We start from the raw sequence: 12,970 nt of genomic DNA on the forward strand, positions 1-12,970 counted from the left end.
ATAAACGGCAAATTGCAATACAGCTCAATGCACATAATATAAGCAAATAATGTCCTACGAAACTTATACAAAAATTAGCTTTTATGTAAAAAGGCTGTATTCGCTATTAGCTATTAGCCATTATATAGGTTTTCACCAAAAGGCTGTTAAAGTGGAAGCAGCATACCTGAATATGATAAAGTCTGATTAAGTTTTTATCTCAACCTAAAATTTTACACCTTAATGCAGTACTATATGCAAAGCTATTACCGTAAATATAGCTCAAAAGTAGATACAATGTGACATTGAATATGCCAACGTAATTTTAGTTAACTTTGATTGAAAATATGACTGAAACAGAACTACCACCATGAATTTTAAAATAATTACCTTTTTAAGCAAACTGAAAACTTCAGATTCAGTGTAATCTAGTTGCAAAATTCACAAATGAAAAATATACCTGTTTTAGTGCAGTAACTGAAGGTTTTCACCTCCGATTTCGTTGAACCTCCATCGATTTTCATGAAAATTGGTGAGGAGTTAGAGGATACCTTAAGGAACAAAGGTGACATAATGCCAACTTGCGCTTTTACCCTGGGGGTGGATGCCACCCCTTCCCGGGGTTGAAAATTATTTTATTAAAAGTAATACCACTAATCGATAGAGAGACAAATTATAAGCAAAATTTGTTGTATAAAGTTATTAATATAAATTAATACTTTTTGAGTTATTAAAGATCAAAGATTTTATTTTTTCGTAAAAAAATGCATGTTTTAAAGCTGTTTTTCACGTATAACTCAAAAATTATAAGCTTTTTCAAAAAAGCCATTATTCTCAAATTTGAAGACAATAAAAAATTTAATACATTCTTTACTTGATAAACTAAACTTATCTTATTTTAAAGCTGTTTTTCACGTATAACTCAAAAACTATAAGCTTTTTCAAAAAAGTCATTATTCTCAAATTTGAAGACAATAAAAAATTTAATACATTCTTTACTTGATAAACTAAACTTATCTTAATTCAAAGTGAGTTATGGGTACTTGAATGTATATTTTTTTCGACGAGTATTTAAATCTAAGTATTCATTCTTAAATAACGGGAAAACTATGATTTTTATAAAATATACCTGCCAAACACCTGTCAAAGTAGTACTTCGGAATTCCTATCAAATGAGCTCCAGAAGAAGTCAAAAGCATTAAAATTACGCAAGTTATGATGGAAATAAGAGAACTCTTTCGAATTTTTAAGGAAAAAGTGAAAAATACAACATACGCCATTTTCACAAAGATTAAAATTTATAGTAATCCTTACTATAATTAAAACGTGTAATTTAAAAAAATCGGAATTTTTAAAATTATCGTAACTTTAATTTTCTTTTAATAATCGCTCCAAAAATATTCAATGTACGTAAAAAATTACAACCAAATTTTAGTTTTTTTTTTTGTATTAAATAGTTTACCAGTTTTACTATTTGTGTATGGTAAAAAATAACTGAGATAGAAACGTTTAAAGCGTAAATTTTGCTGCAATAACCACGTAACCGGGGCCATTTAACCTTTCATTTTTAAAAAAGTAAAGGGTCTTAAAGATTAAGTGCAGCACGGTTTAATATCCCTTGGAATTAACTTTCAAATGGTTTCAGGTGAACCTAATATCGTAAAAGTTAACGGAGTTATTTAAAAAAACACAATAACATTTTTTGGAAAAATTTTTAAAAGATAAGTTTTTAAAAACTTTTGGAGCATAAATTTTAATGCAATCGACTTGTTCATGGTCTCAATTGATAGATATTTCTAAGTACTTTGACAAATGTTTAATAAGTTTATGTTATAAAATGAATCATTTTCCCTTATCTAAGCTTGAATACTTAGATTTGGGTACTCGCTGAAAAACATATACATTCAATTACCTATAACTCACTTTTAGTTAACACTAAAAGGTTTTTCTAGTAAGAAGTTTATTATATTTTTTATTAGCTTCAATGTTGGTAATAATAACTTTTTTGCTAAAACTTATAGCTTTTGAGTTATTTATCAAAAATCGATTAAAAACATGCATTTTTCTTACGAAAAATTAAAATCTTTGATCTTTAGTAACTTAAAAAGTTTTGATTTATTTTATAACTTAATATAACAAATTTTGCTTAGAATTTGTCCCTCTATCGAAGTATGGGGATATTTTAAGGAACTAATTTTCACCCCCGAGAAGGGGTGGCATCCACCCCCAGGGTAAAAGCTCAAGTTAACACCATGTCACCTTTGTTCCTTGAGACATCCTCTAACCACTCACCAATTTTCATGTAAATCGATGGATGTTCAACGAAATCGGAGGTAACAGCTCATATCCACCTTCAGTGACTGCACTATTTCCAGTAAAAATGAAAAAGTCGGACCATACAGTTGATAGATTAATTCAGAACCTGCTTAAGAAAATATTAATACTTAACAGTATAACAGTTTTCCACCTACCTCTACCGAAAGTATACTTTTCCGGACCTGATTGTAGGGAGCAAAGTTGTACTTTGCCTCCCTAGGGAGGAAAAGTAAAAGTGACGTCATGGTATTTCATTCATGAAATTTAACTTATTGACGCCCTGTACAATATCTATTTTCTATTACGTAAGTTTCTATACATTTTAACGTTTATTTATAAAACACTCTGTATTTTGCAGAATGGTAAAAAACAGTAAATTGTTATTTTGATTTAACAATGTTTACATTATTAATTTGACTTATATTTGACAGTTGACAGTTATATTGTACGTACTTGTTAGTTTTAGTTCTAATAAATTTTGTTGGTTAGTTACATAAATAAGTTAAGTAAAAATGAAAAAATTACTTGTTATTTGAGGAAGGTGGAAAAACCATATGTATAACATGGGAGTAAAGTGCCTTTTCCTCCCTTGAATGATTACTGCCCTCCGCTACGCGTCGGGCAGTAGCGGACCAAACTTCATTCTCGGGAGGAAAAGTAGCACCTTCCTCCCTTGTTATACAAATAGATATTTTTAATTTTGTTGTTAATGAAAACTCAAGCTGATTACGCACTAGTAATACTTTTCTTTACTTACAACTGAATGTGTACTGCTATGTAACTCACCTGAAACGAAAAGTAAAAGGTCAGTTTTATAATTTTCTCTTATCTATATAGTATGAAAAAGCAGCGATAAAGAAAAAAATTGTTTATAAATGCATAAAAAACTTCCTTTAAAAAAACAACGATAAATATGCTAATTATTCTATGTTTTATGTTTATTCTAGAATTCAAACATTATTGTAATTAATATTATATTTAGCTATCAAAATAAATACAGAGTTGAAGTTTTACACAGTCTTATAAATATGTCGATGACTTTCTAAGAGAGTCAAATGAAATTTAAATTTTAAACCCAGCCTACTGCGAATCCACGAACAGAGTAAATTTTCGATGTTTTGCTTTTATTACTCATAGACGGAGAGGCAGCGCTGAAAAATCTCTTTGAATTTACTAAAGCAAAATTTTTAACAGCTGATTACTGCGATTGTGTAGAGAAACATACTGCGGTCGGTCAAGAGAAACGTAGAACAGGGGTTACTGAGAGGGTATCAAAGTTGCTTTCCTACGAAGGTAATTATATCCATTTACTAAGGCTGAAAATCAGTACACACATTCTAAATTGAATATAAATAAAAGTTATTATAGACGGTCAGCTGTATGACGGGACAGAGCCGTCGGTCGGCCCCAATGAATGTACAGGGTTATTCACTATATTTTGACCCCCTTGTAAACTGCTTTATTTACAGAATTAGAAAAAAAATGTAAAATACAAAAGTTATTCGATTTTTAATTATGATTTTTTGACATATATATCGTATTAGTGACGTCATCCATCTGGGCGTGATGACGTAATCGACTATTTTTTAAATGAGAATAGGGGTCGTGTGCTAGCTTATTTGAAAGGTTATTCAATTCTCTACACAGTACTATAAACATTAAGATCATTATTTATACAGGGTGTCCAAAAAATTTTTTGAATTATTAATTAAATAATTAACTTAATTAAATACTTAATCATGTTAATGTTTATATTACTGAATAGGGAATTGAATAACCCTTCAAATGAGCTACCACTCGACCCGTATTCCCTTTTCAAAAATAGTCGATTACTTCATCACGCCCAAATGGATGACGTCACTAGTACGATATATATGTAAAAAAATCATAATTAAAAAATCGAATAACTTTTGTATTTTACATTTTTGAAGTTATACTTCTTTACTATCGAGAGTGAAATTTTATAATACCGGGCGCATGCGCACACAGACAGTATGTATTTCGTTGCTAATCTTTCAAGATATGTATGTATCAGCGCTGTCAGCGCAAATAAGTCATATTATATCATATAAAAGGATATATTAGTGTTCTTAGGAAATGTATTATTTATTATGATTTTTGTGTCTTTGGATTTGTCTTCCTCGGGAATAAGATATTTTATAATAATAGTAAGTATATTTAAAGTATTTTTGTATATTTAACTTGGTCTATTAAATTCGTCAGTATGTACGAAATCTTGTAACCTGTCAAAGCAAAAGGTATATAGCTCAGTGGTAGAGCGTGTGACCGGAGATCAAGAGGTCCCGGGTTCAAATCCCGGACGATTCATATTCTTTTTTTTTATATTTTTGGTATCGTTTTAATAAAATTTTTTTTAAAGTGGTAGGTAAAGAAAGTTAGTTTAATATAAAATAAAATACAAATAACCTGTTAAGTATATTAATTTCGTTGAAATCATATTAATAAAAGTATAATTTCTTACGTGCGTACAAAGTACACACACATTTTTTTTTCTAATTCTGCAAATAAAGCAGTTTACAAGGGGGTCTAAATATAGTGAATAACCCTGTACATTCATTGGCGCCGACCGACCGGCTCTGTCACGTCATACAGCTGACCGACTATAATAACTTTTATTTATATTCAATTTAGAATGTGTATACTTATTTTCAGCCTTAGTAAATGGATTTAATTACCTTCGTAGGAAAGAAACTTTGATACCCTCTCAGTAACCTCTGTTCTACGTTTCGCTTGACCGACCGAAGTTTGTTTCTCTACACAATCACAGTAAACAACTGTGAAAAATCTAGCTTTAGTAAATTCAAAGAAATTTTTCAGCCCTGCCTCTTGGACTATCAGAGGTTTTTGGGATCGGTGAACACGAATATGCTATCAGAACTGATCACCGGAGCACATGGTGCCAAGGTTCATTGCTAAGGCACGTCATCTGAAGTTTCAAATGTTTTCAGCAATAGATTGATACAAACAGTTGGACCATCACTTCTAGTGGAATATTGGGCGCATCGGCGTTTCTTGGCTGATGGTGTAAGACGACTGGTGGTCAGCTTAGCGCGTGTACAAACAGATTACTAGAGGGTTTTTGAGGTTGCTGAACAAGAATACGCCATCAGAACCAACCCCCTGATGCACCTGGTACCCAAAAACCCTCCAAACTCCGGAAGATAACACGCCTTAGGAGTAACCTTGGGCACCAGGTGGTCCGGGGGTCGGTTTAGATGGCACATTCGTTTTCAATTACCTTTAAAATCTCCCGTGTTATTTGTTTGCATCAATTTAGTGCCGATCTTTCTCGAAACTCCAGAAGAGGAAGTGATTCTAGACACCAGGTGGTCCGGGTGTCGGTTCTTATGGCGTTTTCGTTTTTAGCAACCTCAGAAACTATTTGTATCAATTCAATGCCGAAAATACTCGAAACTCCAGAAGATGACGTGCCTTAGTAGCGACACTGTGCATCAGGTGCTCTGAACGTCGGTTCTGATGGCTTATTCGTGTTCAGTGACTCCAAAAAGCCAGAATAGGATATTACCTCGGAATTCTATCCTCCTGCATGGATTTTAATGAAATTTTGGTAATAGCCTCTACATATCTCCTAATTCAAAGTCTACCTTATGCCGATGTGTGCTTTTATCTTGGGGGTGATTCCCACCCCTTCTCAAGGGTGGAAAATTTTTTGGTTAAAATAACTATGGAATTCGCTAGACAATATAATTCTAAGCAGAAACGGTTTTATAATTTTTTTTGAAAACTCCATACTTTTTGAGTTATTCGTGGTTGAAAATTAGCCATTTTGATTGAAACTTAACACCTTTTCGAACGGTTTTTTGCGAATAAGTACCTTAAATACTGTGCATCTAATTAAAAAAACTATATACAACATTTTTGTAGGTTATAAGAAACAAAGAGACACTTACCTTCATAAATCTTCTAGTTATAAAACAAAAAGAGATATGGTAGGTGAAAAGAGTTTGTTTTTTGGTACATGTTCAAATTGGTGTATTCAACTTGAAATAACAGGGAAACGGTCAATTTTAGGTGTATAATGTCCCAATATCTTTTGTAGCGGTTGAAAAGACCTTTAAAGTGAGCAATATTAAAGGTTGATTATGTTCAAACTAAGCGAGATATGTTGCAAACAAAATTGATAACTAATGTATTTTAAGAAAAAAGGAGAAGTAATTTTAACCTTTATCTACCAGAATGTAAATGTATCGTTTTACTTCTACCATACCTTTTACTATAGTGTTATTTATATGTTCAAAAAGTTGGATACATTTAAAATAAATGGTTTTTGAAAAAAAATAAGATTAAATTACAGGGCGCACTATTAAATTTTCTTAAAAATCTTCTTTTTCTCCGTGTAACTTGAAAATGATAAGAGATACAGAAATAAAATTTAAAAACGAAATTTTTCTCTAAAAAACTCTTTATTTTTGTGTGGTATCTCTTTTTCGTATCTCTTATCATTTTCGAGTAACATGGAGAAAAAGGAAGATTTTTAAGAAAATTTAAAAATGTACTCTATAATTTGATCATATTTAAAAAAAAACCATTCATTTTAAACCGGTCCAATTTTTGGAACATACAAATAATACTATAGTAAAAAGTATTGTAGAAGGAAAACGATGTATTTAAATAATTCTGATGGATGAGAAGTTAAATATACTTCTTATTTCTTCTTAAAATACATTAGTAATCAATTTTTTGCAGCATATCTCGCTTGGTTTGAATCAGTATCAGTGCTTGGTATCAGTATGCACCTAAAATTGACCGTTTCTCTGTTATTTCAAGTTGAATACACCGATTTGAGCATGCACCAAAAAAACAAACTCTCCTCACCTACCATACCCTTTTTTGTATTATAACATAGAAGATCTATGAAGGAACGAATCTCTTCTGTTTTTTATAACCTACAGATGTTTTATATTGTTTTTTTGTTAGATGCATAGTTTTAAAGGTATTCGCCAAAATCCGTCCGAAAAGTATTGAGTTTTCAAAAAATAATTATAGAAGAGTTTTTGAATAGAATTATGTGCTCTAGCCTATTCCGTTGCTATTTTAATCAAAAAAATTTTAACCTTCGAGAAGGCGTGGGAACCACCCCAAGATAAAAGCGCACATCGGCATAGGGTAGACTTTGTTTCATGAGCTATTCCCTACTTACTGTGAAAATATCAAGTAAATCGATTTAGTAGGATGGAATTTGGAGCCAAATACCCTCATTGACTGCCCTACAAGTAATCCGTTTGCATCAATTAAGTGTGCATAGCCCATAACACTCGAACAAATCCGGCCCTTAACATGCTTATTTTGACATGTTTTTGCACTTTTGGATGCATTTTATGCACTTTAATGTGCATTTATGCTTTTCCAACCATTTTTCTATAGCATCTAGACTTTTTTCCTGACATCATCCTAAACACAATGCAAAAAGTTTTTAAGTCGATACGTCCTGTATTTAAAAATCGAGTTTTTCTGGTGTTTTAAGTGTTAAATGCCCTGGTGTAATCATGAACTATCAACCTGTATCACTGTGTGAAACAGTGGCGGCTCGTGGCTTTAGGGACAGGGTCGGCAAGGTTTTGTCTCCTCAGATAGGTATGCCATCTAATTAAAAGGCTCCAATTTCATAGAACATTTTTGGATTTTATTTTTTTATTTTTTTTTTGTTTTTTCCTATAAATTTAGAACCTAAACCTGTTTATAAATTAACTCTAGTCTATGTTGTTTCGAAGTAGCAAAATGGGTTATAACGTCATTGTAAAATTTATTATTGTTTTGGAGAGGTTTTAAAAGTTTTTTTCTATTGACATTTGAGACAAGTTTGACATTCTCTCTTGTTTCATGGTGTTCCGACAATACGTTTTGACTCTTTTGAGACAAGAGAAATCCCGTTCATTTGAGGCAGAATTTACCCACATTTGAGCACAATAATTTAGTAATTTCGGGAACAGTTTGTTATACCTAATGAATTGCAGTATACAGTGAGCACGTAAAGGTTGGAATAAATTAATTTTCTCAAAAATGGACATGTTTGGAAAAAAATCCCGAAATAGGTCAATTTTGATTTTTAAATTACGACTTTTTGGCATATATATCATACTAGTGACGTCACCCATCTGGGCGTGATGACGTCATCAATAATTTTTTTAAATGAGAACAGGGGTCGCGTGATAGCTCATTTGAAAGGTAATTCAATTCTCTATTCAGTAGTATAAACATTAACATAATTGTTTATACAGGGTGTCCAAAAAATATTTTTTGAATTTAATTTATTGACATAAAAAGAAGAATGTATGTAATTTATTTAATTCAAAATACATTTTACCGTTCTCAGAAAACAGAAAAAAATGTTTATTTAACAAATAAATATTATTTTTTGCTCAAATTCAATATTAATGCAGCCACCCACCTGCCTCTTGACAGTTTAAACATGTAATTTAAGCGAAAAGCGATGATTATTTTTCAAATAAACATTTTTTTCTGTTTTCTGACAGCAGTACAATGTATTTTGAATTAAATAAATTGCATACATTCTTTTTTTATGTCAATAAATTTAATTAAAAAAAATTTTTACACCCTGTATAAACAATTATATTAATGTTTATACTACTAAATAGAGAATTGAATTACCTTTCAAACGAGCTATCACACGACCCCTAGTCTCATTTAAAAAATCATCGATGACGTCATCACGCCCAGATTGGTGACGTCACTAGTATGATAAATATGCCAAAAAGTCGTAATTTAAAAATAAAAATTGACCTGCTTCGGGATTTTTTTCCAAAATCGTCCATTTTCGAGAAAATGAATTTATTTCAGCCTTTACGTGCTCACTGTATAAAATTGTACATATTTTGTAGCTTATCCCACGTTCCGAAAATACGAGTATTTAGATCAGAATATAAAACTGTTCCAGCATAAAAATCCATTTTCTTATTTTATTTGATTAAAGAATAATGGATAAGTTTTAATGAACTTGTCTAAAAGATATTTTGAAAATTCTTTGGAAATAATAATTGAGTTATCCTTCCACTCAAAAAGGTCCGGAACATTGTTTAAATAATCAAAATGTCAAAAAATGAAGAAAAACTTCGATTTTTTTCTTCGTTTTTTGGTTTTAACTTTCAAAGTATTCACTTCTGAGAAAAGTTACACTGACATAAAAGATGCGTAATTAAATTTCCTACAATATAGGTTTAGTTAACAATTTTAGAAAGTGTCATCTTTGTTGCAAAATAGCAATAATTGCGAAAAAAAACATAAAAAATAGGTATTCGCATTTTACGTTTTTCAACCATTTATGCTACACTTACGACCTTCATATTTTAACCAGAAAACCTTTATAATATAATAAAACAATACAATGTAAATTTCATTAAGATCGATTCAATACATTTTGCAATACAGCTTTTGCAAAAAAAAAATTAATTTTTTCAAAATGTTGCAGTACTGACAATAAAGCTGATAGCAAGTTGAATTTTTTTTACGTATAGAAGAAAGGTACAATATTCTTCTATACGAAAAATAAATTCAACTTGCTGTCTGCTTTATTTTCAGTTCTGCAACATTTTGAAAAAATGAATTTTTTGCGAAAGCTGGATTGCAAAATTTATCTTCCAAAATCTATTGAACCGATCTTAATGAAATTCACAGTATTATTTTATTATATGATCTATAGTCTAAGAGCTAGTGAACCCTCCGACTAACGGTCGTCCTGTAAGGCTAGAAATTTTTCTAGTGATAATTCATAGCAAACCAAGGCTAAAAACTATGACCTGGCAGGCCTCAGTGGTGCACGTGTATCTACCAGGTGAATCGAAAAGTGCAAATTTGGGGGGTAAAATAAACTTTCTCCTGTAAGGTTTAAATTTAAGTATGTGTTGGAGTAAGTCATTCAGAAGAAATGTGTACAATGACAGGCGACTCTGAAGAGCATAAGACCTTGCCAGGCGAGGGGAAAGATTAGGGGTTTTTCCTAAAATTATTCTTTTTACATCGAACAAATTTTTTTTAGGTTTTTTGAATCATTCCAAACAGAAAACGTCTTTAGTGATTTTTCTCTTACGTTAATAGTTTTTGTTATATAAGCGATTGAAAATTTTGAAAATTGCGAAATCGGCCATTTTTAACCCTAAATCGGACATTTATCTAAAAATTTCAATGTTGCCAAGATACGTAGATATTATTTAAACATTGATTGATGAAATCCCGAAGAGTTTTTTGCAATAAAATATTGAAAACCCCTTTGTTTTTTTAATTGCTAATCAAGCAGGTGCGACACTGTAGTATAAGTGAGGACGTTTGAGTTTGCATAAATTAATTATCTCGAGAATGAGAAAATTTCAAGAGAAATCCTCAGACAGGTCGATTTTTATTTTTAAATTAGGACTTTTTGGCATATACAGTATGTCCCTGTAAGTTGTATCCATATGGAAAACTTTTTTATTATTAATTTTACGAAAAAAAGTCATTCCTCATAAAAAGCTCTGCATGGTCCAAAACCTAAGATTCAACCATCAGCTATCAAATTTTATGAATATTTTACGAGGTATGTCAAAAAGTTTGAATTTCACTCAAGAGTAAAGTAGCTTTATTTTTCACAATATTGAAAATTGCTATTATGAAAAGTTGTTTGGAATTAAAAACTATATTCTAATATGTAATTACATCCTTCTAATTGAAAATTTTTTTTTTTGAAAAATTATGGATAACTAACATTATTTTCAGTTATTTCAATTCTGATAACTCTTTTATTATTAATTTTACGAAAAAAAGTGATTCTTAATAAAAAGTTCTGCATGGTCTGAAACCTAAAATACAACCATCTTATGTCAAATTTTATCAATTTTATACAAGGTATGTCAAAAAATATGAATTTGGCCCAAGAGTAAAATACCTTTATTTTTCACAATATCGAAAATTGTTATTATGAAAAGTTATTAAGAATTAAAAACCATGTTTCATTATGTAATTGCATCCTTCTTATTGAAATATTTTGAACTATAAAGGTACTTTACTTTTGATCTAAATTTATCTTTTTTGACACACCTCGTATAAAATTGACATAAGATGGTTGTATTTTAGGTTTTAGAGTATTTTAGACCATACTGAACTTTTTATTACAAATCACTTTTTTCGTAAAATTAATAATAAAAGAGTTATTAGAATTAAAACTACTGAAAATAATGTTAGTTATCCATAATTTTTCAAAAAAAAAAAATTTTTCAATTAGAAGGATGTAATTGCATATTAGAATATAGTTTTTAATTCCAAACAACTTTTCATAATAGCAATTTTCAATATTGTGAAAAATAAAGCTACTTTACTCTTGAGTGAAATTCAAACTTTTGACATACCTCGTATAATATTCATAAAATTTGATATCTGATGGTTGAATCTTAGGTTTTGGACCATGCAGAGCTTTTTATGAAGAATAACTTTTTTTCGTAAAATTAATAATAAAAAAGTTTTCCATATGGATACAACTTACAGGGACATACTGTATATAATACTAGGGACGTCATCCATCTGAGCGTGATGACGTAATCTATGATTTTTTTAAATGAGAGTAGGGGTTGTGTGATAGCTCATTTGAAAGGTTATTGAATTTTATATTCACTAATATAAACATTAACATAATTATTTACACAGGGTGTACAAAATTTTTTTTTTATTAAATTAACTTTGATTAAATTTGACAAATAGAAGAAAAATGTTTTTTGTACACCCTGTATAAATAATTATGTTAATGTTCAAACAAAACTCAAACGTCCTCACTTATACTACAGTGTCGCACACGCTTGATTAGCAATTAAAAAAACAAAGGGGTTTTCGATATTTTATTGCAAAAAACTCTTCGGGATTTCATCAATCAATGTTTAAAGAATATCTACGTACCTTGGAAACAGTAAAATTTTTAGAGGGATAAAAGTTAGGGTAAAAGAGGGTTTAGTTAGGGTTTTAGTTAGGGTAAAAACCCCTAATCTTTCCCCTCGCCTGGCAAGGTCTTATGCTCTTCAGAATCGCCTGTCATTGTACACATTTCTTCTAAATGACTTACTCAAACACATACTTAAATTTAAACCTTACAGAAGAAAGTTTATTTTACCCCCTAAATTTGCACTTTTCGATTCATCTGGTAGATACACGTGCACCGCTGAGGCTTGCCAGGTCATGGTTTTTAGCCTTGGTGTGCTATGAATTATCACTAGAAAAATTTTTAGCCTTACAGGACGACCGTTAGTCGGAGGGTTCACTAGCTCTTAGACTAATAGTTTTTCTGGGTAAAATTGTGAAGGTCCTAAGTTTAGCATAAACGGTTGAAAAACGTAAAATGCGAATACTTGTTTTTTATGATTTTTTCGCAATGTATTGCTATGTTGCAACAAGGGTGACAATTTTTAAAATTTTTAACTAATCCTATATTGTAGGAAATTTAATTACGCAACTTTTACGTCAGTGCAAATCTTCTCTAAAATGAATACTTTTAAAGTTATAATCAAAAAATGAAGAAAAAAATCGAATTTTTCCTTAATTTTTTGACATTTTGATTATTTAAACAATGTTCCGGGCCTTTTTGAGTGGGAGGATAACTCAAATATTATTATATGAGTTATTTTCAAGCAATTTCTGCAAACAAATATGACTCACCTCT

General features: G+C 30.5%; 2 protein-coding genes across 12 annotated transcripts in view; one reads left to right on the forward strand and one right to left on the reverse strand.

The window, feature by feature from the left end:
- The window catches only part of LOC114325330 (probable beta-hexosaminidase fdl), a 430,895-nt gene that overhangs the window by 189,001 nt on the left and 228,924 nt on the right, over positions 1-12,970 (reverse strand). For 4 of the 11 annotated variants that reach the window (XM_028273371.2, XM_028273372.2, XM_050642753.1 and 1 more), the window contains exon 2: positions 3,053-3,081. The exons of the other annotated variants lie outside the window; for them this stretch is intronic. In XM_028273371.2, coding sequence (XP_028129172.1) covers positions 3,053-3,081 — 29 coding nt within the window. The remainder of the gene's footprint in view (positions 1-3,052; positions 3,082-12,970) is intronic. 11 annotated transcript variants of the gene reach the window in all.
- Positions 1-12,970, forward strand: part of LOC114325334 (uncharacterized) — a 134,558-nt gene that overhangs the window by 32,470 nt on the left and 89,118 nt on the right. The gene's annotated exons all lie outside the window — the stretch shown is intronic.

The sequence above is a fragment of the Diabrotica virgifera genome, chromosome 1 (genome assembly GCF_917563875.1).
Source record: "Diabrotica virgifera virgifera chromosome 1, PGI_DIABVI_V3a".
Classification (NCBI taxonomy): domain Eukaryota; kingdom Metazoa; phylum Arthropoda; class Insecta; order Coleoptera; family Chrysomelidae; genus Diabrotica; species Diabrotica virgifera.